This window comes from Mastigoproctus giganteus, chromosome 2 (assembly GCF_048544385.1).
Source record: "Mastigoproctus giganteus isolate SK-2022 chromosome 2, ASM4854438v1, whole genome shotgun sequence".
NCBI lineage: Eukaryota > Metazoa > Arthropoda > Arachnida > Uropygi > Thelyphonidae > Mastigoproctus > Mastigoproctus giganteus.
Genome location: NC_143576.1, coordinates 165,983,179 through 166,010,797, shown reverse-complemented (window position 1 = coordinate 166,010,797; position 27,619 = coordinate 165,983,179). Strand labels below are relative to the sequence as shown.

General features: G+C 38.9%; 1 protein-coding gene across 3 annotated transcripts in view; it reads left to right on the top strand.

The window, feature by feature from the left end:
* Window positions 1-27,619, top strand: part of bchs (WD repeat and FYVE domain containing 3 bchs) — a 1,877,108-nt gene that overhangs the window by 566,807 nt on the left and 1,282,682 nt on the right. For all 3 annotated transcript variants that reach the window (XM_090389621.1, XM_090389619.1, XM_090389620.1), the window contains exon 25: window positions 3,207-3,343. In XM_090389621.1, the coding sequence (XP_090245747.1) occupies window positions 3,207-3,343 (137 nt within the window). The remainder of the gene's footprint in view (window positions 1-3,206; window positions 3,344-27,619) is intronic.

Genomic DNA, 27,619 nt, shown 5'->3' with positions numbered 1-27,619 from the left:
TGTAATTGAACTGAGTGACTGGGAGAATGTAAAACTATAGAGTTTTGTTAAGTGTTCTATGAAGTTATAATCTAAGTAATTAATTGATAAGATGATAACAGTATTTACTTTTTATTTCACTTAATTACAGAAAAAGAAGAAAAAAAATAAAATTTTTAAAAACCATAGAATATGCCTGAAATATAATGCACTGCATACTTCACCTAACTGGTAATACAAGTATGTTATAAGAAATTTAGATATTACCTAATAAGAAAAACTTCGATCTATGTCAGATTTTCAGCATATGTTTTGTTGGTCCCTGGAAAGCTTTGAAGGTCTCTCATAGCGATCAATTCCTGTCCCTCCCCTTCCAACCACAGGAATCTGTTTATATAATTGAACATATCTTTCATCTATTACTCTAGAAAGAGTTGGATCGAGGCCAAATTTTCAACCTGTATTCTGTTTATCTTTGGGGACACCACACCAGATGTGGCTACAATAAGGTCCAGTTGTGATATCACAGCTGTCATTTCCCCTTTCCCCAAATCAGCATAAATGAAAGTGTTTTCACATTTATAGACAAGAAAAGTTTGGATTGCTACCAAATTTTTGGTAGCAATCCAAAGGGGGGGGGGGTGCCATAGCTTTGCTGCTCTACACACTGAACATGGAACTTCAAGCTTCCAATAAGCAAAGAGGTTGTATTCCACCACTTGATGAGTGTCATCTAACCCTCTTTTATCGCCTGGTAACACAGAGAGGCAGCATTCCTTTCTGTGTTGTAGATGCCACACTTCTACTTCAGCTTCAATTGGTTCACCCCTGGCAGTTAGTGTATTTCAGGATTTGCACATGTGGGTTATACCCATGGTTACTAACAGTCTCACCATCTTGAAGTTGTGAGCAGACGATTTAGTTGTCATAGAACCACTAGACTTTGCTGAAATTTGTTTCACTTGATTATTACTTTTATTGACACTTTAGACTTCCAGGTAGGAAGTCCTAGTTTGTCATATCTGAGAGAAGGTCTTTAACAGCCCCAATATCCAAGGACCTTGGTCCATGGACCTTATAGTGTTTACTTATGTAAACATTGTAAGGAAGGGAATTACTTCCCATAAACTTCCCTAACCTAATTTATATGGAATCCATACATTTTTCTTCTCTGCCTCAAGTTCACTTAGTACATCTGACATCTTATGTCTAAGCCTTGAACAACAACTCATAGATGGTATAAGAAGCCATGTAGAATTTGCTGTTGGTAATATCAAAAGTTAGTCCCACTGTACAGAATTCAGCAACTGTTTTAGACCACTGTAGTCATCTTTATGAAAGCAAAAGATCTTCTGTTTGCCCTTCATAGTAGTTCCATCTTTAAGTAAATCCCACATCAGTACATTTTGATCCCTACCACCCAGAGGATGTTTTATCTGCAGATTCTTAATGCATGAAGAATTGCTGGTGATAACTGCATCAAGAATATTGCTTTCTCTCATTGCCCCTCTAAAATGCTGTTGTAGGAATCATTCATCCAATAAATCCACAAAAGTTTTTCTTCTGTGTAACTGATCAATTTGCGCAAGTTCCTGGCAATATCTGGAAGGATATAATCCTTGATTTTTAGACATTTTTGATTTATCATTGTTCTTTGTATATCTGTACAGTTGCTTGCTTTACTCCTTGCCATCGTTAGAGCCTATAAAACACTCTTATTCTCATTTTTATAAAACTGGTGTTTATGTCACATCAGACTGACTCCATATTGCACTGGCCACCCATGTCAACTAGATTCACAGCCTTAGTTTTTATGTGGTTTTTAACTAAGCATAACCTCTTCGCCTCTTTAGTCCTGTCTGCCCTTACTGTACACATTGCACTCTGCATATTCAAATTCTGCATCCCTTAACCACATCTCCAATGCCCCATAATATCTGCTTTTGTTGACTTGACTAGTATTTCAAGTTCATTAAATTTATTCACTCTCCTGCTGCTAAGGTACCCTCAAGTATACATGCACCTATGTTTTACTCTTATTTACCCTAACATAGCCCATATATTCACTTGTTTCTCACGAACCTCCAGCAGGCCTTGAAATTCCCAGCACCTTGATTATCAGGCTGCTGTATCTTCCACTAGGACTGAAAGAATACACCTCTGCTTGTGGCCACTCTAAATCTATTTATGTGTGTATCCCATTCCTATCTCTAGCTAGCAGTGTTCCTACCCCACTTTTTTTCAACATTACTTTATACTTGTTAAGTAACTGCTCATATCTCGAATTCTAAATATCACAGTATCAATGCATACAACAATATCTTCTTTTGTGCTCTTAAAAGACGATAGCTGCTCTTAAATGTTATTGGCTTTAGCCCTAGAAAACATTCCCTGGTCCTGTTCCACTTGTACTTTTTGCATAGGATATTTCCTCTTTCCCTGATAGAATCTCCATCTATATCTACTTCATCTGAGATCAAGGATCTTTTCTGTTGAAAATGTCCGTATGTTATCTGATGCTATGCCGTGGCTCCAATATTGTACTTTGCAGATAAGTGTTTGATGGGTCTCTCTGTTTTAATCCTTTGAGGCTATAATATTCTATAGTATATCCTCAGAGGATTACATTATGTAATATGTGATACTCTTGTGTTATTAAATTACATTTTTTATTGTAACAAACTTAGTTTTTGGGCATCATAAAAAGCAGTTGGGATATTGTTTACACTCCCACAAAACTACATAGAAAACTGCCTAAGTAGCACCTATTTATTCCTTTATTGATACTTCAACATTTGCAGAATTTGAATGATCTTATATTAGTACTACCAAGTGGCTGTAGACTTTGGATTATTTTTGAAAAAAACTTCAAACCCAATAAATAACGAATTCACTAACTTAATCAACTAAACAGAAATACTAATGACACTACTAATTGTAAACAAATGATGACAAAAATAAATATTTTTTAAGCATTGGAGGAATGAATGAATAATATGGATGATTCATGAAAAAGAAATTTTGTCAATTTGTGCATAAAAGTAACTGCTTTTTGTCCCCCCCCCTTTTTTTTTTCTATAACTCAAGAATTATTGCTATTTGTTGATATGCCTAATATGTAACATACTGCACACAGTAATTAGTAGGTAATTAATTACTGCACACAGTAATTAATTAATTTAAAATTCACATTTTATATATATGTTTTTTTTATGTATAAATTGCAGGTTCTGAAGCTCATGCTCCCCTAGTCTCGGAAGAAAAAGTTGTTTTTGGACTTAATGCTGCAGCAGTGTCAGTTATGACGTTGGCAAAAATTCGAAGAGTTTACAGCAAAACTGACTGCAGGTCAATTGCTAAAATGGTAATTAGAATATTTTTTTTAATTTTTACTTAGATGTATAATAATTTATTTTATTATTGCAGTCATAATTTTTGGAAATTGCAGCTCTATTAGAAATATTAGTTTTATTATAAGTAGTGGTAAATGATGAAGAAAACAACATAAACTACAAAAAAAAAAAAAAAAAAAAACACCATCATCACTTCCCATTTCACCCATCCATCACCTGCGCATCTTCTATAACAGCTTGTTTAGTTCTCCCTTGAATTTCTTCAAACTACGCACTTCCTAACGACAAATTACCAACCTCAGTCTTGCAACTATCATTCCTCAGTTTGAACTTATGCCCCTTCATGTGCGTATTCCTAGGAAAAGGAAGGTTTCCTTTTGAGTTGGATTGAGTAATTCCATCTGCACTGAATTACTCAATCCAATTAAAGCCTAAAACATCTCGATCAGATCTCCTCGTGGGTGTCTACTCGCTGAGAACTGTACTTTACTCGACCGAAGCTTTTGCTGATGAGAGATTTTGTTCCCTACCTAATCTTATTGCTCTTCTCAGTGTTCATTCTAAAATGAGGCTTCCAGACATCTGCACAGTACTCAACATTGGTTTATGCATTCCTTATCATCATCATCAGCCATTTTCAATCCACTGCAAGATGAAGGCCTATCCAGCAACTTTCCAGTTCCTTCTGTTTTTTGCAATGGCCATCCATTTACTACCCACAAACTCATGAATTTCATCTGTCCATCTCCGCTGTTGTCTTCAAGATTTTCTTCTAGCTACTCTTGGGTACCATTCTGTTATTTTCTTAGTCCATCTGTCATCATGTCTTCAAGCTATGTGTCCTGCCCAAGACCAATTTAGTTCTTTAGGTTTGATAAGAATGTCCTTTACTTGAGTGTGCTGCCTAATCCATGTGTTTTTCTTCTTATGTAACAGTCTGATTTCCAATATAATTCGTTCCATTCTTCACTGTGTAGTTCTCAGCTTCTCTTCCATTCTTTTGGCGAGTGCCCAAGTTTCACTTCCATAAGTCATGTTGGGTAGTATACATTGGTTCATTATTTTACTTTTCAGACAAATTGGGATATTGTTCCTCAGAATGTGACTATATTTCCTGAATGCTATCCATCCAAAATTTATTCTTCTCTTGACTTCCAGCCATTTATCATTATGACAACTAATGACTTGTCCCAGATAAATATATGACTCCACCTTTTCAATTACTGCTCCTTCAATCATTATACCCTTTCTGTGGCATATTTGTTCATCACTACTTTTGTTTTAGCCATATTCATCTTTAGTCCAAAATCCTTACTAACTGTGCATAACTGATTAAGATTTTCCTCTAATTCTTTGGGATCATGGCTTATGACCACAATGTCATCTGCAAATCAAAAATGGTTTAGATATTCTCCATTCACATCGACTCCTTTCTGTGACCAGTCTAAACTTCTGAAAGCTTCCTCAAGGGCAGCAGTAAATTGCTTCGGAGATATTGTGTCTCCTTGCCGAACTCCTTTCTCAATTTTAAATTTACTGCTGTCTTTGTCTAGTCTAATAAAGGAGGTAGCATTCTCATATATTTTCTTCAAAATCATAATATACGGGGTATCTATGCCTTGTCTATCCAGTGTCCGAAACATTGCCTTAGCATTAGCATTAGTAGAGGCATTTGATGCAAGAAAGCAAGCTTATGCAGCATCAGCCAAAAAAAAAAAATAAATAAATAAATAAAAAATAACCACTTCCACTTCACCCCTCTGTTCGTTCGAAATACCTGTCCAGCTGAGCCTTAAACTTATTTAGGCTATCAACTTCCACGACAAGGGATGGAAGTCTGTTCCACCAACCAACCACCCGCTGGCTAAAGGCAAATATCCTCATGTCTGTCCTAAATCCATCTTTCCTCAATTTGAATTTATGCCCTCTCAGGTGATTATTCTGAGCATGAGGAAGAATCCCATCAGCATTGAGCATGCTCAAACCATTCAAGGCTTTATACACCTCTATCAGATCACCTCGCTGGTGCCTAGTCTCCAGACACTGTAATTTGCAAAACTTAAGCCTATCTTTGTAAGAGCACCCCTTTGTTCCATTCATTAATCTTGTTGCCCTTCTCTGTACTCGTTCCAGCATCTCTACATCCTTCTTGAAATGAGGCCTCCAGACCTGTATACAGTACTCTAGGTGTGGCCTGACCATTGCCTTATACAAGGGAATAATCACCTCCTTATCCCTGCTAGAAAAATTCCTATATATCATCGACAATACACCATGAGCTACTCTTGCCGCCCGTCTACACTGCTCAGAAAACTTCATATCTGCTTGCACAACCACCCCCATGTCCCTTTCATTCTCTACCACTGTCAACGTAGTACCACAGAGTTGATACGTTGCTCTGGGGTTGCTGTTTCCCATATGTAGTACTTTACATTTGTCAATGTTAAACTTCATTTGCCACCTCTCAGCCCATCTGCTCAACCTTTCCAGATCCTGTTGCAGTAGCATAGTGTCAGTAGTGTCCTTGACAACCCTGCCAACCTTCATATCGTCAGCAAACTTAGACATTAAGCTTCGTATACCATCATCAATATCATTTATAAATACAGAAAACAATAATGGACCCAATACTGAACCCTGACGGACTCCACTAAAAACATTAGTCCACGATGAGCAGTGTCCATTGATTACCACTCTCTGTCTTCTCCCCCTCAACCACCCCTTTATCCATAGCAGCAATTTGCCTCCAATGCCACACTGCTCCAATTTGTGCAGCAGTCTTCCATGTGCAACAGTATCAAAAGCCATTCTAAGGTCCAAGTATATAATATCAAAGTTATTCCCTGCATCCAGTTCTTTTGTGACTGCATCATAGTATCCAATCAAATTGGTCAGGCAACACCAATGCAATGCCTTAACAAAACCATGCTGTGTCCGAGCTATAACTGAAGTCTTGTCTAGATGATCCTGCAGTGTTTCTTTAACCAGTGCCTCCATTAATTTTCTGGGAACAGAAGTTAAACTAACAGGTCTATAATTACTTGTGTCGCCCTTTGATCCTCCTTTGTGAATTGGTCACATTTGCACATCTCCAGTCCATGGGTACTTCCCCTGAGTCCAAGGAAGCTCTCATAATTATGGCTAAGGGTTTGCTTACTTCCTTTGCTGCCTCCTTTAATATAACTGGATAGGTCCCATCCACCCCAGGTGCTTTTCTTGTATTTATCTTCAACAATTTCTCCTCCACTTTACTCTCAGTTATTACAAGATTCTCTAGCTTACTGCCAGAGTTGAATACACCTCTGGCATTCCCCTCGCTGAATAACTCCTCATGTGTGAATGTCAATGCAAAATATTCATTTAGTTTGTTAGCTACCTGATCGGGATCATCAACAGTTGACCCATCGATATCAAGTGGACCAATCTGATTCATCCCCTTCCTTCGAGTTTACATATGTAAAGAACTCTTTGCTGTTTTTCTTTGCATCCCTTGCCAAAGATTTCTCGTAATCTGTCTTCGCCTGCCTAACCTCCTTTGTAACTTGGTTACAGATCAACTTGTATCTATCATAGGCTTGTGTGTCACGTGTTAATTTGTATGTATTCCATGCATTTTTCTTCTCTGCCATATGTCTCATTAGTTCATCTGACATCCCCTTAGGCCTAAACCTTGAACAATATTTCTTAGTTGGTATGTAAAGCCTAGTAGATTCCAAGATAAGTTCTTTGAATGCTTCCCATTTTGAATTTGCTGTTGGCAGCATCATCAGTTGGTCCCACTGTATTGAATTTAATACTGTCTCAGTCCATCGTAATCGCCTTTACGAAAGCAATAACCCTTCCCTTTACCCCTAATGGTAGTTACCTCTTTGAGTAAATTCCACTTCAGCACACTGTGATCACTGCCACCTAGTGGTTCATTTACCTGCAGATTCTTAATGCATGAAGAATCACTACTGATAATCAAATCAAGAGTATTACTCCCTCTAGTTGCCTCCCGAACATGCTGATGTAGAAAACAATCATCCAATAAATCCACAAAAGCCTTGCTAGCGTGTGTGTGTGACCAGCCCCCAAATTCCAGTCAATATCTGGGAAATTAAAATCCCCCATTATAAGACTCTCTGATTTACTGGCCCACTCTGTTTCCCTGTACAGTTTCTTATTATACTCATCAGAGTCATTAGGCCTATAGCACACTCCTACTCTCAATTTTGATCTCCCAATGCTTATGTCACACCAAACTGACTAGACACTGCACTGTCCAGCAATGTCGACTGGCTTCACTTCCTTGGATTTTATGTATTTGTTAACTAATAGCATAACCCCTCCTCCCTTCCTATCCTGTCTATCCTTTCTGTAGACGTTGTACTCCCCAAATTCCAGTTCTGCATTCCTTATATCTGTGTGATACCACATCTCTGATATCCCAACAATATCTGCCTTTGATGTTTTGAGCAATACCTCAAATTCATCAAATTTATTTACTAAACTCCTAGCATTGGTGTAAGCGCAAGTATACATGCACCTGTTCTTTTTCTTAGCCTTATGCTGTATGGAGTCAAATACCTTTTCATAATCCACGAATGCCAGACATAATGGTGTTTTAAATTAATTTGCTTTCTCCATTAGCTATGACATTACATGAAGGTGATCCATAGTTGAGAATCCTGTCCTAAAGCCAGCTTACTCTTTCAGTTGATTCTCATGAATTATATTTTCTAATGTTTGTATTGACCCTTGTGAACAACTTGTAGATGTGGGATAACAAACTAATTGGTTTATAATTTCCAATTTCTGATTTATCTCCTTTCCTATTCATCAAAACTATGATTGCATTATTCCACTCCTTAGGCATCACACCTTTACTAATGTATTTTGTGAGGAGTCTTGCCAGTTTTTGTGTCATGTCTCTTCCTCCCAATTTTAAGAACTCTACAGTAACTTCATCTTTTCCTGGGGCTTTCTGATTCTTCATTTTCTTTAACGCATGTTCTACCTCATTAAGAAGGATATAAGGTATATTGTATATGTTACTAATTTGTGATCCAGCTTCCCCACTGCTGGCATCATTTTGAATTTGAATTTGAGGTATTGCTCAAAACATCAAAGGCAGATATTGTTGGGATATCAGAGACGTGGTGTCACACAGATATAAGTAATGCGGAACTGGAATTTGGGGAATACAATGTATATAGAAAGGATAGACAGGACAGGAGGGGAGGAGGGGTTATGCTATTAATTAAGAAACACATAAAGTCAAAGGAAGTGAAGCCAGTTGACATCGATGGACAGGGCAGTGTCGAGTCAGTTTGGTGTGACATAAGCATAGGGAAATCAAAATTGAGAGTAGGAGTGTGCTATAGGCCTAATGACTCTGATGAGTATAATAATATATTGTACAGGGAAATAGAGTGGGCCAGTAAATCAGAGAGTCTTATAATGGGGGATTTTAATTTCCCAGATATTGACTGGAATTTGTGGGTTGGTCACTCGCACACTAGCAAGGCTTTTGTGGATTTATTGGATGATTGTTTTCTACATCAGCATGTTCGTGAGGCAACAAGAGGGAGCAATACTCTTGATCTGATTATCAGTAGTGATTCTTCATGCATTAAGAACCTGCAGATAAATGAACCACTAGGTGGCAGTGATCACAGTGTGTTGAAGTGGGATTTACTCAAGGAGGTAACTACCATCAGAGGTAAAGGGAAGGGTTATTGTTTTCGTAAAGGCGACTATGATGGTCTGAGACAGTATTTAAATTCTATACAGTGGGACGAACTGATGATGTTACCAACAGCAAACTCAAAATGGGAAGCATTCAAGGAACTAATATTGGTGGCTACCAGGCTTTACATACGAACTAAGAAATATTGTTCAAGGTTTAGGCCTAAATGGTTGTCAGATGGACTAATGAGACATGTGGCAGAGAAGAAAAATGCATGGGATACATACAAATTAATGGGTGACATGGAAGCCTATGATAGATATAAGTTGGTCTGTAACCAAGTCACAAAGGAGATTAGGCAGGCAAAGGCAGACTACGAAAAATCCTTGGCAAAGGATGCAAAGAAAAACAGAAAGGAGTTCTTTACATACTTGAACTCGAGAAGGAAAGGGATGAATCAGATTGGTCCACTGGATATTGATGGTTCAACAGTTGAGGATCCTGCTCAGGTGGCTAACAATCTAAACGAGTATTTTGCATCTACATTCACGCATGAGGAGTTATTCAGGAAGGAGAATGATGTAGGTAAAGTAAACATTGGCAGTGAGCTGGATGATTTTGTAATAACTGAGAGGAAAGTGGAGGAGAGATTGTTGAGGATAAACATAAAAAAGGCACCTGGGGTGGATGGGATCTATCCAGTTATATTAAAGGAGGCAGCAAAGGAAGTATGCAAACCCCTAGCCATAATTATGAGAGCTTCTTTGGACTCAGGGGAGGTACCCATAGACTGGAGATGTGCAAATGTAACCCCAATTCACAAAGGAGGATCAAAGGCTGACACAAGTAATTATAGACCTGTTAGTTTAACTTCTGTTCCAGGTAAATTAATGGAGGCACTGGTTAAAGAAGCACTGCAGGATCATCTAGACAAGAATTCAGTTATAGCTCAGATGCAGCATGGTTTTGTTAAGGGCAGGTCTTGCCTGACCAATTTGATTGGATACTATGATGTAGTCACAAAAGAACTGGATGCAGGGAATAACTTTGATATTATATATTTGGATCTTAGAAAGGCTTTTGATACTGTTGCACATGGAAGACTGCTGCACAAATTGGAGCAGTGTGGCATTGGAGGCAAATTGCTGCTATGGATAAGGGGATGGTTGAGTGGCAGAAGACAGAGAGTGGTAATCAATGGACACTGCTCAACGTGGACTAATGTTATTAGTGGAGTTCCTCAAGGTTCAGTGTTGGGTCCATTGTTGTTTTCGGTGTTTATGAATGATATTGATGATGGGATATCAAGTTTAATGTCTACGTTTGCAGATGATACAAAGGTTGGCAGGGTCGTTAAGGACACTACTGACGCTATGCTGCTGCAACAGGATCTGGAAAGGTTGAACAGATGGGCTGAGAGGTGGCAAATGAAGTTTAACATTGACAAATGTAAAGTACTACATATGGGTAACAGTAACCCCAGAGCAATGTATCAACTCTGCGGTACTACACTGACAGTGGTGGAGAATGAAAAGGACCTGGGGGTAATTGTGCAGGCAGATATGAAGTTCTCTGAGCAGTGCAGACGAGCTGCAAGAGTAGCTCATGGTGTCTTGTCAATGATATACAGGAATTTTTCTAGCAGGGATAAGGAGGTGATTATTCCCTTGTATAAGGCAATGGTTAGGCCACATCTTGAGTACTGTATACAGGTCTGGAGGCCTCATTTCAAGAAGGATGTAGAGCTGCTGGAACGGGTACAGAGAAGGGCAACAAGATTAGTAAATGGAACAAAGGGTTGCTCTTACGAAGAAAGGCTTAAGTTTTGCAAATTACAGAGTCTGGAGACTAGGCACCGGCGAGGTGATCTGATAGAGGTGTATAAGGCTTTGAATGGTTTGAGCATGCTCAATGCCAATGGGATTCTTCATCTTTCTCAGAATAATCACCTCAGAGGGCATAAATTCAAATTGAGGAAGGACGGATGTCGGATAGATGTTCGGAAATTTGCCTTTGGCCAGCGGGTGGTTGGTTGGTGGAACCGACTTCCATCACTTGTTGTTGAAGTTGATAGCCTAAACAAATTTAAAGCTCAACTGGACAGGTATTTCGAATGAACGGAGGGGTGAAATGGGAGAGGGTTTTTTTTTTTTTTTTTGGCTGATGCTGAATAAGCTTGCTTTCTTGCATCATATGCCTTTACTAATGCTAATCATTCCCTTGCTCCTTGTATAACTCTTTATAGTATATTTTCTGCTATTCTGCTATTTGAATTATGCCTTCTCTGCTATTTATAAGTACACCACCGCTATTCTTCAGTTTCAGTATCATTTGTCTTTCTGTATTACTGCTTATGGCTGCTGATTTAAATCCTTTGTTTTCCCTTTATGCTTGTTCTACTTTTCTTGTGTTAAATATTCTTATGTGCTTTGAGGCTCTTTCTAATGGCTTTGCATAAGTCAGTATACTCAATTTTCTCCTTGTCAGTGTTTTTCTTTCTCTTCATTTGTCGTCTTTGGTTCATCATGACAAATGTTTCTTGACTAATTTTTTCTTCTTTGGATTTCTAATGCTAATCATTCCCTTGCTCCTTGTATAACTCTTTATAGTATATTTTCTGCTATTCTGCTATTTGAATTATGCCTTCTCTGCTATTTATAAGTACACCACCGCTATTCTTCAGTTTCAGTATCATTTGTCTTTCTGTATTACTGCTTATGGCTGCTGATTTAAATCCTTTGTTTTCCCTTTATGCTTGTTCTACTTTTCTTGTGTTAAATATTCTTATGTGCTTTGAGGCTCTTTCTAATGGCTTTGCATAAGTCAGTATACTCAATTTTCTCCTTGTCAGTGTTTTTCTTTCTCTTCATTTGTCGTCTTTGGTTCATCATGACAAATGTTTCTTGACTAATTTTTTCTTCTTTGGATTTCTTTTTACCTATAGGTTTCTTGGGCTTTATCACTTTCAGAAAGTTGAAATATTCCTAGTCGATATCTTGGTCCTGAGCAGTCTGCAGAAGCTCAAACTTGTTCTTAAGTTCCAGTACATACTGCTTTTTCTCCTCTGCTTTTTCTCAAAGACCTTCGTATTATTTACTCTAATCAGTTTTTTGCTTTCTTTTCTTACATCTATATCAAGTGTGCATCTTACCATTCTGTGATTACTTCCAACATTTACTTTGTTCAGGACAGTAACATCAACATCATTCACAATATATCTTCTGTTAGTGAGGATGAAGTGGATTTCATTAGTTGTTAATCCATTTGGGCTCTTCCATGTCCACTAAAAAGGCCTCTGTGGTCATGCAATCTATCCATAATTGATGCCACCAACTCTGACCAACTATAACTTTATAAAAATAAATGAAATAAAATTACAAATAAAATAAAATAAATAAGTAAAATCGACTGTAAAATATAGATTAAAATTGTTAAACAGTACTACTATAAAACTGCCGCTGTCGGCAGCATCTGCTGCCTTCCTCAATATAAGTGTTACTGCATCAACAATTCCTTATAAAGCACTAAGTCTTCCCAACAGACCGAGATGTACTATGGTTCCTCCTGGGCACCATATTACATACTCCGTTTCTCATATGTTAGCACCGGAAGTGGCAAGAGGCTGTACAACCTTAAAACGTTCATCCCTATTCAGGGTATGAGATGTGGATCCTACAACCCTTATCCCTATTCAAGCTAAGACCACCCAATGAACAAATCCTTAGGCTCTCCAGCCACTTCCGGTTCCAGAAACCCTCTGCCTATCTGCAGTTACAGCTACTTCGGCTGTTATATCATGCCCGGTTTCTCAGGCATGTTCTGCCACAGCTGACCCCAAGACATTATCCAACCGAAGCACCCTACTATGCTCCCCCAGTCTGTTGCATAATCTGCGCTTAGTATCACCTACGTAACATCCCCCACAATCTGGGCAGTGAATTTTATAGACAACCCCACTGTTGTCAACTCCCACAACAGGGTCTTTAACCGGTGCCATCACCGTGCACAACTTCCGACCAGGAAGCTGCACACAACGTAATTGGTACGACCGTAACACGCGGGCTATTGGGTGCGACGTGCCCGGATAGTAGGGAATGTATGCAGTGGAGCCAGGTACTCCCTCTGAGTACCATGTCAACGTTCCGGGGGTGTCCGACTTTATGAGATGTGGATACCATTTCATAAGGTCGGCCGTGACCCGCTTGATTTCTTCCTCCCTATTCTCCGAGGAAGAGCAGTGCGACCAAGGGCGCCTCCATAGCCAGGTGGGAAGGAGCAGTAGAGCGTATCACATGCTTTTTTATTAGACCAGGGTTCGAGCCTGTCACCACCAAATACGGAAGATGCGAAAAGGTCAGGGAATGACCACCGCATATCCTGGAGCAATATGACCTTAGTTGCTAATGCTCCTAAAAACGAAAAAAACAACAAACAGTGCGACCAAGCCCTACTCATTAAAGCCCTAACCACACTCTTCTTATGACCTGCAGTCTGGGCAGAACCAAAATGGGTATATTGGGCCCGACACATCTCCTTCCTTAACACTCTTGTTTTTAATTGTCGGCCCACCCTGTAAACCCAAACATCCAAAAATGGCAGAGCCCCTCCTCCTCGACCTCGGAAGTAAACTTTATAAAGGGGGAGCTACTATTAAGCCAATTGAGAACCTCTGGCCCACGTCCCCTACGTAGTATAGCGAACGTATCGTCCACATACCTCTTCCACACCCACACGGGTAGTGGACCAGAGGAACTCAACATCCTTCATATGTGAAGGTGTTAGCTTGTGTTTGTCCGGTACCACTATGGTATTCGCAGGTCTGGTGTATCGGCAGATCCAGGGTGTGGCTATTGGTTCACATATTAGCACATTCATTGCTAATTTAGCAATGGAAGAATTTAGGAATATTGGGAATCAGACTGTTAGATTAGAAGAGAAACACATGGATTAGGCAGCAAACTCAAGTAAAGGACATTCTTATCAAAACTAAAGAACTAAAATGGTCTTGGGCAGGATACATAGCTCGAAGACATGTGAAAGATGGACTAAGAAAATAATAGAATGGCACACAAGAGGAGCTAGAAGAAAACCTGGAAGACAATGGCGGAGATGGATAGATGAAATTCATGAGTTTGTGGGTAGTAAATGGATGGCCATTGCACAAAACAGAAGGAACTGGAAAGTTTCTGGAGAGGCCCTCATCTTGCAGTGGATTGAAAATGCCTGATGATGATGTTTTTTTTATTTTTTTTTATTTTTTTTTTTTTATTTTGAGAACAAATTTTTTTGATATTTTGAAAATGGAAAGATTCATACAGTAAGTAGTTTTTTAAGAAAAAGCTGAAATATTGGTACAGTTCATGAACAATTGAAAAACATCCAAAAGATTTTTCTTAAAAAAAAAAAAAAAAAAGGAAGTCTTTCTTCATAAGGACGCCCTTTTGCCGATCTCACCAGGCGACTTACCCTTCTTTGCACCCTTTCAAGAAGCTCGATGTCTTTCTTTAGGTGCGGTCTCCATACTTGAACACAGCATTCCAAGTGTGGTCTAACATAAGCCTTATATAATGGGATTATCACGTCCCTATCTCTACTTGCAAAAGTTCGATATATCATCGAACTTTAAAGAACCATAAAGCCTGGTAGCCTCCAAGATTAGTTCCTTGAATGCTTCCCATTTTGAGTTTGCTGTTGGTAACATCATCAGTTGGTCCCACTGTATAGAATTTAAATACTGTCTCAGACCATCATAGTCGCCTTTACGAAAACAAAAACCCTTCCCTTTACCTCTGATGGTAGTTACCTCCTTGAGTAAATCCCACTTCAACACACTGTGATCACTGCCACCTAGTGGTTCATTTATCTGCAGATTCTTAATGCATGAAGAATCACTACTGATAATCAGATCAAGAGTATTGCTCCCTCTTGTTGCCTCACGAACATGCTGATGTAGAAAACAATCATCCAATAAATCCACAAAAGCCTTGCTAGTGTGCGAGTGACCAATCCACAAATTCCAGTCAATATCTGGGAAATTAAAATCCCCCATTATAAGACTCTCTGATTTACTGGCCCACTCTATTTCCCTGTACAATATCTTATTATACTCATCAGAGTCATTAGGCCTATTGCACACTCCTACTCTCAATTTTGATTTACCTATGCTTATGTCACACCAGACTGACTTGACACTGCCCTGTCCATCGATGTCGACTGGCTTCACTTCCTTGGACTTTATGTGTTTCTTAATTAATAGCATAACCCCTCCTCCCCTCCTGTCCTGTCTATCCTTTCTATACACATTGTATTCCCCAAATTCCAGTTCCGCATTACTTATATCTGTGTGACACCACGTCTCTGATATCCCAACAATATCTGCCTTTGATGTTTTGAGCAATACCTCAAATTCATCAAATTTATTTACCGAACTCCTAGCATTGGTGTACACGCAGGTATACATGCACCTGTTTCTATTCTTAGCTACCCTAACACAACCCTTGTGTTTACTTGTACCGCAATGACTACCAGCAGTCTCTGAAATATCCTGCATCTTGTTTTCCAGGCTTCTGCTCATTTCAATAGAAGCAGTGCAAAAATCACTTCCACCTCTGCCAGTGGCTACTGTTAATCTATTAGTCCTTGTATCCCCCCCAACTAGCAGTTTTCCGACCCACCTAACACTGCCTCGACAGCATCAGCAAAAATTCTTGCACCCTTTCTATTTAAGTGTATCCCATCCCTGTAGAAGCAATCTCTCCTGTTAACAAGTACAGTCCAGGCTGAAAAAAATTCTACCCCTTGAGCCTTGCACAATCCCTCCAGGGCCGAATTGATCGACAAGGCTCTCATCATATACTCCCTCCTATCGTGTCTGGGCAGAATTGCAGACACTCTCAAGTTCAACCCTAATTCACGGCTTTTTTTCAACAGTGACCTGTACTTGCTAAGTAATTCCGCCGGTCTCCTACTCTTAATATCATTAGTGCCAACGTGTACAACTATATCACCTTTTGTGCCCTTAAAAGATGATATCCGCTCTACAACGTCATCAACCTTTGCCCCTGGCAGACATACCCTGGTCCTATTCCACCTATCCGTTTTACAAAGCATGTTCCCCGTTTCCCTGACAATAGAGTCACCAACAACTACTAGTTCCTGTGGGACCAGCGCATTCTGCCTAGGGGGCTGCCTCTGTGTTGCCTGATGACCAAGTGCAAGCTCTGGCATTGATGTGGGCAGCTGAGAGCTTGATGGGGCCCCTCAATTTATTTCCTTCGAGGGCATCCACCCTGTCCTTCAAGCTCTCATAAAGGCCCATAACAACGCTGAGTTGTCGCCTGATTTCCTTGCACTCCTTACATCGTGCACACATAAAGACATTCCCCTTGGCAGTATCATGTCCCGTACCCGACTGCTCCGCAAACATCAAGCAAACTGTGCATTTTAAAAGTCTGTGATTCAGAGGGCAACTGCCCCCCTCAGTTCTCCCCTGAACCACAGCACTCCCATTAGCTTGAGCCTTTTGCTTTGCTGCTCTGGTCAGAGTCATGATTCCGATTTAATTCAATAAAATTCAAAACAAAAATTAAATCCTTAAGTTATATCCCAAAACAGTTATGTTATATATATATTTTTTTCGGTATCTAGTGTTTTCTACGAGTTCCCTTTATACAACTTCCGTATCACGTGTACCACTATAGTTATGTATTAATTATTTGTTACGATTAAGTCGTTATACATATATAGAATTAAAAATACAATTTAATTGACAATAAAGTTTATCAAGATTAATAGATTTACTGATTAATTGACAATATTATATTATGCACTATACTACACTAAGCTTATGCTATCGTGTAAAAATGGCGGGAATTCACGAACGGTATTTCTGCTGACTCGTAAGTATTGATTAGCTTCCAAATCTCGCTATCTCAGTTTAGAATAAACTAAGGATCCTAACTAGGTCTATAATCTACTTATAGAAGATAATTTGATATAACAATTGGTTAATAAATCGACTAAATTTGGTTAAAAAAAAAAAAAAAAAAAAAAAAAAAGACCTCTCGTTCAATTTGTGACACGTGGATTTGATACAGTTACCGATACTAAGTAATATCTACAAAATCTCTGTCTAAGTTAAACTTTAAACTAAGTATCGTAACTAGGAATATAAAGCTACTCTAGAAAATAAGTTAATATGACAATTTAAACTAATAAAGCAGAAAATAAATCAGGAAAAACTTCTCTGTGTCAAGAGCTTTAAGGAGCAACACCCGCACAGGCTAACCTCGCACCCAGACTCGATATGTCTCCTTTTATATTAAGATTGTAATTCTTTTTACTGTGATACTAAAATATTGTATATATCAAAATATATACTGTACAATATATTCATTTCCATTAATATTGCTTTTATCTTAGTTTATCTTACAAATAAAATAAAATCTTTAAAAAATATGTTATTCCTATTACTGTATTCTTAGACAAGGCTTATGTTTTAATTTATTTTTGATATTATTATTATTATTATTATTATTAGATATACAGTAAGTACAAAAAAAAACAACAACAAAAAAAAAAAAAAAAAAAAAAACGTAAAATTTTGCCACTTTTGGGGGACCTTGTTATTATTTTCCTCGTATTTCTTTTAACGAGGTTCCACTGTATTATTATTAGCCCTATGGTGCTGCACCAGCCAAACAAAAATTTCTGAATTATACCCTGTGAGAGAGGTGATTCTCTCTTGAGAAAGACTCTTGAGAAAGAGTCAAAATGACTCTCTCTCTCACAGAGAGAGAGAGTCATTTTGACTGACTCTCTCTCTCTGTGAGAGAGAGAGTCAGTCAAAAGAGTAGAAGGGAATCACCAAGAAAGAGAGGAATGATATTCAGCTCCATACTAACCGGATGTGAGCCCCTGGAGTTTATATGTTTATATGTGAAGAATTTTTGGAAATGGGGATACCAGAAGTACCTCTAATGTTGGGTGGGAATTAAATCTTTCATCATGCAGTATAACTGATGCCTTTGAGGTTATGATGGACATCATGGCGAGATCCAATCTTCCTTACATTTCTAGGGTACAGCTCTAAAGCAGTGTTCGCAAGGCGGTCGCTAGTTAATACACCTGACCGAACCTGTTGGTAGCTGCCGGATCAGCTAGTGTATAATCTTGCACCCTCTACTCTGCCAGATAGTGACTGGATAGAGTCCGAGTAGTGTGTATGCGGGGGGGCATTGTCGAGGCCATGTTATATAAAATGTGGGTACACCATATCCAAAATTTTCATTAAATCACACAGCATTTTTTCTTACTATTCAATACACCATGAATTGTCAAACTATTAGAATAAACTTATCTGTTAAAAGATCTAAACCTCCCAAATACTTCCTAGTCCATTTCACAAATGTACATGGTCTCAATTCTAATCTTCACAATGCCCATTTCCACTTGCAGTCTGCCAGACCTCATGTACTTTTTCTGACAGAATCTCAGTTATCAGTTGATTCAACCACTGCTCATCTCAGCTGCCCAAATTATTTGTTGTATGATTCCTTTCATCTCAAAGGTGGTACTTTTGAATATGTCTGTTCCGATATTCCCTGTCACAGACTTGGTAATTTGGTATCTCCTCTTTTCAACCATCTCTGGCTTAAAATCTCTCTACCTCATTTTGTCAAATTCATCTATTGTCTCTATCATTCCTCCAACTCGACTAATCACTTGGAGCTCTTTGACTTCCTCTCTTTGCAACTTGACTTTCTATAGTTGAATTTTCCTAACAATGAAGTAATTTTCCTTGGTGATTTTAATGTTCACAATTCCAGCTGGCTTCCATTCTCTAGTTACACAGCCCTAGCTGGTGGAGTTTCTGAGGCTTTTGCAATTACGATTGACTTCGCGCACATTGTTCATATACCTACCAGAATACTGAACAATCCTAACCATACCGCAATGCCCGATCTTTTTCCTACAAACAAACCTAAGTACATGGTCGAAGTGAGTGGTCCTTTAGGCTACTCAGATCACAACTTGGCGATTGTCTCTTCTTCAATGGATCATTTATCTCATGGCTAATCCCAACATCATGTTGTTTGGCATTACAAGAATGCAAAATGGGATGACCTGCGAGATTTATTTTCCTTGGTCGGATTACTGTTTCAGAACTTCTGATGTCAACTAATCATTTAATGGAATCATTTATTCCACACTACATTTTAAAATCTTGTCCTTTATCTAAACCTTGGTTTTCCAATAAATGTGCTAAGGCTGTTTAAGAGAAGAATGTTGCATATTGTAATTGGCTTGTTTCCAATTCTTCAGTTTAATTTTCTGCCTACCCCAAAGCTCGCAACAATTGCAAAGCAATTTTTTTTTTTTTTATGAAAACCCCAAACATGAGAGGTATTAGAACCTATAGTACTTAGTACCGTGCTTGGGTTGGAGGTAGAGGAGACGAAAAGATATTTGTTGACATTGGACTTGAACTTCTGTAGACTGTAATTTTCAGGAAATATGTATGAAGGAAGGTTGTTCCAAAAAACAGCAGTTGAATGAATAAATGAGGAAGATGAAAAGTTCGTTCTGTGAGTTTGAAGTTGGACAGTAAATGGATGTTGAACAGTAAATGGATTTGTACAGAGTGAACAGCTGTTTGGAAGAAAAGTAACGCCGAGAGCGAAAGAGAAAACCAAGTTTTTTAGATACAGAGGAAGCAATATTTGTAAAGTGCTTGTGCCAAGAGAGATTAGAAGTCAGCGTAATCCCCAAACGAGATATATCATTTTGCCTAGAAATTGGTGTGTCACCAAAGATAAGCATAGGAGCAGAAGAATCCTTTTTGGAAGATATAAGACAAGACTGAGTTTTAGAAGGCTTGAAGTCAACTAAGTTGTCTTTGCTGCACTGGAGAATTACCTGGAGATTGGTATTTAAGCAATTGGTAGTGGATATTCGAGAAGTTGAAGTTTTAGCAGGGCAAGGTTTCTCAAAATGGAAAGTTGATTGCAACGTGCTATCATCGGCAAAAATATGGATAGGATTTCCCGTCAGTGGAAGAAGGTCATTAATATACAAGAGGAAAAGAATGGGGGAAAGAACTGAACCTTTGGGGAAACCGACATTAGTGGAAAAGTTAGAAGACAGAGAGCCATCTACCATCACCCTCAGTGAGCAGTCAGAGAGAAAACTGGATAACCAATTACAAAAAACAGTTGGCAAACCATAAGATGGAAGCTTGTTTAGGAGACCTTTATGCCAACACGATCAAAAGCCTTTGAGATGTTAAGAGCAACTGCTTGTGTTGCTCTTAAAATCTCAAACTTTTCCATTGAATTTTTCAACGACCACGCTAGCCGGGTGGGTAATTCCTGCCTGGCAACCCAAAGGTCGCGGGTTCGATTCCCACCTTGGGCTTGTGTCAAAGTACTGCAAAAATCTTGGGAGGTGCCATAATGCAGGAAGTTTTCATTATGGCCACAGAAGCCGATGCGCCAACAATTGCCAAAAAAAAAAAAATTGAATTTTTCCATAGCCAGAAACTGCCAGACACTGCCAGAAGCCATACTGGCGATTGTTGATCAGATGGAAGTTTATATGTAGTTTAAGAGTTAGCAGTTAATTGATTTCTCCATTACTTTAGAAACAGCAGAATTAATTACAATGGGACAATAACTTGATCGGAGGGATTTGTCACCCTTTGTAGGAACTGGCTGGATATGAGCAAATTTCCAAGCAGAAAGAAAAACACCTTTGGAATAAGAAAGTGAAAAAAGGTGGCAAAGAAGAGGAGTAAGTTCAGGAGCACAGATTTTGAGAACAAGTGGAGAAATACCATCAGGACCTTTCTTTGCATCAAGATTTGTCAAAATCTTTCTGACGTCCTTTTGACGGAAGACCATAGGAGGCATTGAATGGAGCGTGTTGGGAATAGTGGGATTTGTTTTACCAAGACCATTAATACATAAGTTGGAAGAAAAATGGAATGCTAGCAGGTCAGCTTTATCCATGGCTGAAGTGACAACAGAACCATCTGGTTTTGACAGAGGTGGGAGCAGAGATGGGCAAAAGTTGCGGCCAATAGCTTTGGCAAGAAACCAGAAAGAGTAGAAGTAATTGCAATGGGATTATAATTGGATACGAGGGATTTGTCACCCTTTTTAGTAACTGGCTGGATATGAGCAAATTTCCAAGCAGAAGGAAAAACATGTTTGGAATAAGAAAGTGAAAAAAGGCGGCAAAGAATAGGAGCACGTTCAGGAGCACAGGTTTTGAGAACAAGTGGAGAAATACCATCAGGACCTGGGGCTTTCTTAGCATCAAGATTTGTCAAAATCCTTCTGACATCTTTTACACGGAAGACCACAGGAGGCATTAAATGGAGTGTGTTGGGAATGGTGGGAGGTGTTTTACCAAGATCATTGATACAGGAGTTGGAAGAAAAATAGGATTCTAGCAGGTCAGCTTTATCCTTGGCTGAAGTGACAACAGAACCATCTGGTTTTGACAGAGGTGTGAGTAGAGAAGGCAAAAGTTGCAGCCAATAGCTTTGGTCAGAGACCAGAATGCTTTTCTACCATTAGGGCAAGAAGCAAGTTTTCTACTCTTAGCCTGTTCAAAATCAAGTTTGGACTGATTAATAACTGCCTTACAATTGTTGCGAGCTTTGATGTAGGCAGAAAATGAATCTGAAGATTTGGAAACAAGTGAATTAAGATATGCAATGTTCTTCTCTTAAACAGCCTTAGCACATTTATTGGAAAACCAAGATTTAGATAAAGGACAAGAAATTTAAACTGGAGTGTAGAAAAAAAGATTTCATTTCTACAAGAATAAGATCATTGATACGATCTGAGCAAATGTTGACATCAGAAGTTTTGAAACGGTAATCCGACCAAGGAAAAGAAGAAATGAAATCTCATAGGTCATTCCGTTTTGCATTCTTCTAATGACAAACAATGACAGGTTGGGAACAGCCATGAGATAAAGGCTCCCTTGGAGAAGAGACAATCACTCACTTCAACCGTGTACTTAGAAGGGTTGTTTGTGAGAAAATGATCAAGCGTGTTGGCTGTATGGTTAGGATTGTCCTTTATTCTTGTAGGTAAATGAACAATCTGTACAAAGTCATTAGTAATTGCAAAAGCCTCAGCATCTCGACCACCTGGGTCGGTATGACTAGAAAATGGAAGCCATCTGGAGTTGTGAACATTAAAATCACCAAGGAAAATAACTCACTGTTAGGAAAGTTGGACTGGAGGAACTCAAGTTGCAAAGAGAGGAAGTCAAAGAGCTCCAAGTGATTAATGGAGTTGGAAGAACTGGAAAGACAACAGATGAATTTGACACAATGAGGTAGAGAGAATTTAAGCCAGAGAAGATCGAAAAGAGGAGATTCCAAATTATCAAGTCTGTGACAGGGAATATCGGAATGGACATATGCACAAGTACCACCTTTGAGGTGAAAGGAATCACACAGCTAATAATTTGGGCGGCTGAGATGATCAGTAGTTGAATTAACCGATAACTGAGATTCTGTCAGAAAAAGTACATAGGGTTTGGCAGACTTCAAGTGGAAATGGATATTGTTGAGATTAGAATTGAGACCACATATATTTGTGAAATGAACTAAGAAGTGTTTCTGAGGTTTAAATCTTTTTGCAGATAAGCTCTATTAGTTTTACAATTCATAGTGTATTCGATAGTAAGAAAAAGTGGGGGGGGACATGCTGTATGAAATAATGAAATTTTTGGATATTGCATACACATGATATGAATATACTCAGGTACTTGATATAACGTGGCCTCGACAATGGCCCTATCGCATACACACTACTCGCACTCCCTCCAGTCACTATTTGGCAGAGTAGAGGTAACAAGATTATACATTAGCTGATCTGGAAGCCTCCTAAAGAGTTACCAATAGATTCGGTCTGGTGTACTAACTAGCGGCCAGCCTCGATCACCATTTAGAGTTGTACCCTTGAAATATAAAGAAGACTGGATCTCGCCATGATGTTCATCATAACTTCAAAGGTCATCAGTCATACTGCATAATGGAAGAGATGGGGAAGGGTTGACCGGAACTTAGCTCTGGAGACTAATCATGGGTTCCCCCACTTCGAGCCTACAATAAGCAGTGCTGGTATTTCACTGGTTGAAGAGATTCATCTACCTCCTAGTATTGCCTTGTAACACATTCCTATATGTGGCATTCTTCTATGTGGTGTGGGCACCACACCTCAACCCCTTCTTACATTGGTTCACGCTTGGGTGGTCACCCGCAGTGTGCATGTGCATGGAGTTTATACCCAGGGTTACTAAAAGTCCTACAATCGTGAAGGTGCAAGCAGTGGTTTTGGCTGTCACAGACTGTCCGGACTTCGGCGAAATTGGGTTCAGTTGACTTCAGTGTCACCCAAATATCAGTTCCATCAGCGTTTTTGGTTTCCAGATAGCAAGTATAGCTTGTCTGGCATGTCTGAGAGAATGTCTCTTACAACCTCATGGACCTGATTAATTAGTCCAGATTAGATTTTGAACAGGCTAAGAGTAGAAAACTTGCTTCTTGTCCTAATAGTAGCCCAGAATTCTGGTTTCTTGCCAAAGCTATTGGCTGCGACTTTTGCCCATCTCTGCTCCCACATCTCTCAAAACCAGATGGTTCTATTGTTACTTCAGCCAAGGATAAAGCTGACCTGCTAGCATCCCATTTTTCTTCCAACTCATTTATTGATGATCTTGGCAAAACACCTCCCACCATTCCCAACACTCACCATTCAATGGATCCTGTGGTCTTCTGTGAAAAGAATGTCAGAGGGATTTTGACGAATCTTGATGCTAAGAAAGCTCCAGATCTTGATGGTATTTCTCCACTTGTTCTCAAAACCTGTGCTCCTGATCTTATTCCTATTCTTTACTGCCTTTTTTCACTTTCTTATTCCAAATTTGTTTATCCTTCTGCTTGGAAATTTGCTCATATCCAGCCAGTTCCTTAAAACGGTGAAAAATCCCTCCCATCCAATTATCGTCCCATTGTAATTACTTCTACTCTTTCTAAAGTAATGGAGAGTTCAATTAACTGCCAACTCTTAAACTACCTAGAAACCTTCCGTCTGATCAACAATCGCCAGTATGGATTCCATCAGTTTCGATCCACTGATCATATTCTGGCTTATGTTACCTTTTATGGAAAAATTCAATGGAAAAGTTCCGTGAAACACAAGCAGTTGCTCTTGTCATCTCGAAGGCTTTCGATCATGTTTGGCATGAAGGTCTTCTAAACATGCTTCCATCTTATGGTTGGGCAATTGTTTTTTGTAATTGGTTATGCAGTCTTCTCTCTGACCGCTCACTGATGGTGATGGTAGATAGCTCTCTGTCTTCTGAGTTATCCACTAATGCTGGTGTACCTAAGGTTCATTTCTTTCCCCCACTCTTTTCCTCTTGTATATTAATGACCTACTTCCATTGACTGGAAATCCTTTCCATAGTTTTGCCAATGATAGAACGTTGCATTCCACTTTCCAGTTTCAGAAACCTTGCCTTGCTCAATCAGCTTCAACTTCTCGACTATCCACTACCAATTCCTTAAATGCTGATCTACAGGTAATTCGCCAGTGGGGCAAAGACAACTTAGTTGATTTCTAGGCTTCCAAAACTCAGTCTTGTCTTATGTCTCACAAAAAGGATTCTTTGGCTCCTATGCTTATCTTTGGTGACATTCTGATTTCTAGGCAAGATAATATATATATTTTGGGGATTACTCTGACTTCTAATCTCTCTTGGCACAAGCACATTACAAATATTGCTTCCTATGCATCTAAAAACTTGGTTTTCTATTTCACTCTCGGCGTTACTTTTCTTCCAAACAGCTGTTCACTCTGTACAAATCGCAAATCCGCCCTACCATGGAATATTGTTCCCACAAATGGGTCAGTGCCTCCAAAACCTCTCAGGCTCCTAGATTCCATTCAGAAGAGGGCAGTTAGATTAATTAATGACTCCTCTCTAACAGAGTCTCTGCACTCGTCTCATGGACGTACTGTTTCTGCTGCATGCCTTTTCTTCAGATATTTCCATGGGCACTGTTCTTCTGAATTGGCTTCTATAATTCCCACTCTCTCTTTCAAAACAGTCCAGAGATGTGCTGCCACCAGCCAGCATCCATTTACTGTCCAACTACAAATTCACAGAACAAACTTTTCCTCTTTCTCGTTTATTCATTCAACTGCTGTTTTCTGGAACAACCTTCCTTCATACGTATTTCCTGAAAATTGCAGTCTACAGAAGTTCAAGTGTAATGTCAACAAATATCTTCTTTCATATTCTCAACTCCAACACAAGCATGGTACTAAGTACTATAGGTTCTAATACCTCTCGTGTTTGGGGTTTTCATAAAAGAAAAAAAAAAAAAAAAAAAGATTTATGACAATGGAATGGAAGCTGGAGATAGTAATTGTGGCATGTGATGCAAGAAAGCAAGCGTATGAGCTTATGTAGCATCAGCCAAAAAAATAATAATCACATGATCATTCCCTTTAAATGTCTGTCCAGTGCCTCGTGAAATTTATTTAACCTATCAACTTCCATAACGAGTGATGGAAGTTTCTTCCAGCAATTAACCACCCACTGGCTAATGGTAAATTTCTGCACATGTATTCTTTAACTGTCTTTCCTCAATTTGAATTTATTCCCCTTTAGGTTTGTAATCTGAACAAGTGGAAGAATCCCATCAGAATTCAGCGTGCTCAACCCATTCAAGGTTTTATACACCTTAATTAGTTCACCTCACAGGTGCCTAGTCTCCAGATGCCGCAATATACAGAACTTAAGCCTCTCTTGGTAAGAGGATCCCTTAATTTCCCTCAATAATCTTGTTGCACTTCTCTGTACACACTGGAGCAAATCTACATCCTTCCTAATATGAGGCCTCCAGACCTGTAAGCAGTATTTAAGACATGGCCTGACCATTGCCTCACACAGAGGAACAATCACCTTCTTTTCCTTCTAGCGAGATTCCTGTGTATCATTGACAAAACCCCCTGACCTGCTCTTGCAGCCTGTCTTGATTGTTCGGAAAACTTCATATCTGACTGCAGAATTTCTCCCAGGTCTTTTTCATTTTCTACCACGCAATTGTTACATTCCTCTGGGTTTACTTCTACCCATATACAGTACTTTTCATTTATCAATGTTAAACTTAATTTCCCACATCTCAGCCCTTCTGCCCAATTTTGTAGATCCTATTGCAGTATCAGGCCATGCCATTACTGTCATTAACAACCCTGCCAACCTTTGAATCATCTGCAAACTTCGAAACTAAGCCTGATATACCTTCCTCAATATATTATTGATAAATATACAGAGAAATGTCGACCCAACACCAAACCCTGTTGGACTTCACTAATAACTGAGATAAAATTGTTGCAGATAAATGTAAATTCCTATTGCTGATGGAATATTTCCAATTATGTTAAGAGAAGCAGTAAAATTTGTAGTCAAATCTTTATTTATAATGTTAAAAGCATCCTTGGATTCAGGGGACATCTAAAAAGTTAAGAACTAAAAAAAAAAAAAAAAATTTATTGATGTGTTTACATGTAAAGTTTTGCTGAATTATTGAGTGAGGGGAAAAAGAGAGTTGCACTTACCAAGAAAGGCTTAAGTTCTGTATATTGCGGCATCTGGAGACTAGGCACCTGTGAGGTGAACTAATTAAGGTGTATAAGGTTTTCAATGGTTTGAGCAAGCTCGAAATTGATGGGATTCTTCCTCTTGCTCACGTCATGCACTTAAGGGGATATAAATTCAAATTATAGAAAAACAGTTGCAGAATAGATGTGTGGAAATTTGCCTTTAGCCAGTGAGTGATTGATAGCTGGAACAAACTTCCATCTGCCGTTGTGGAAGCTGATAGCTTAAATAATTGATTGGTGTAATGGGAAGTTTTTTTTTTTTTTTTGGCTTTGTTTTTGCAAGCTTACTTTCTTGCATCATATGCCACTACTAATGCTAATTAGACAATATCTGATAAACACTTGGAACATTCATCTTGACATTTGCCAAGAAATGGACCAACCAGATCCCCCCCCCCCTCTCATCCCTAGAAATATCTTTCTATGATGATTACTACTTTTAACTTTCGGGAAAAAATTCATTAGCCACCTGCATCATCAAGGAACTACATACAGCTCATTCACCCTATCATTCACATTGCTATCAGATTTACATTGATAGTTTTAAAATAGACACTGCTCTGAATGCAGCAGCAATGTCTCATACAATGCTGTCTCTTACTGATAGTGTTGTTGTATGTATACTGTTGAACTAGGTTTGTCGGTCAGTTGTTTGCTATTCTATGGTGCATTGGCAGCTGTGAACTATTTGTCATTAAACTAGCTTTAGGACATATTAAAGACTTGGACACCTCGCAGATATTAATATATACTGGATATTTCTGAGTGCCTTAAAAACAGTTCAGCTTCTATTCATCATATAACAAATTTGATTCTATTAATGGATTTTTAGAATAAAAACTAGAGAGTAACATTCTGCTGAATTTCAGAGCATTTTGGTATCCCAGAGAATAAGGTAGATAAAGTTGCCAAACTTTCAA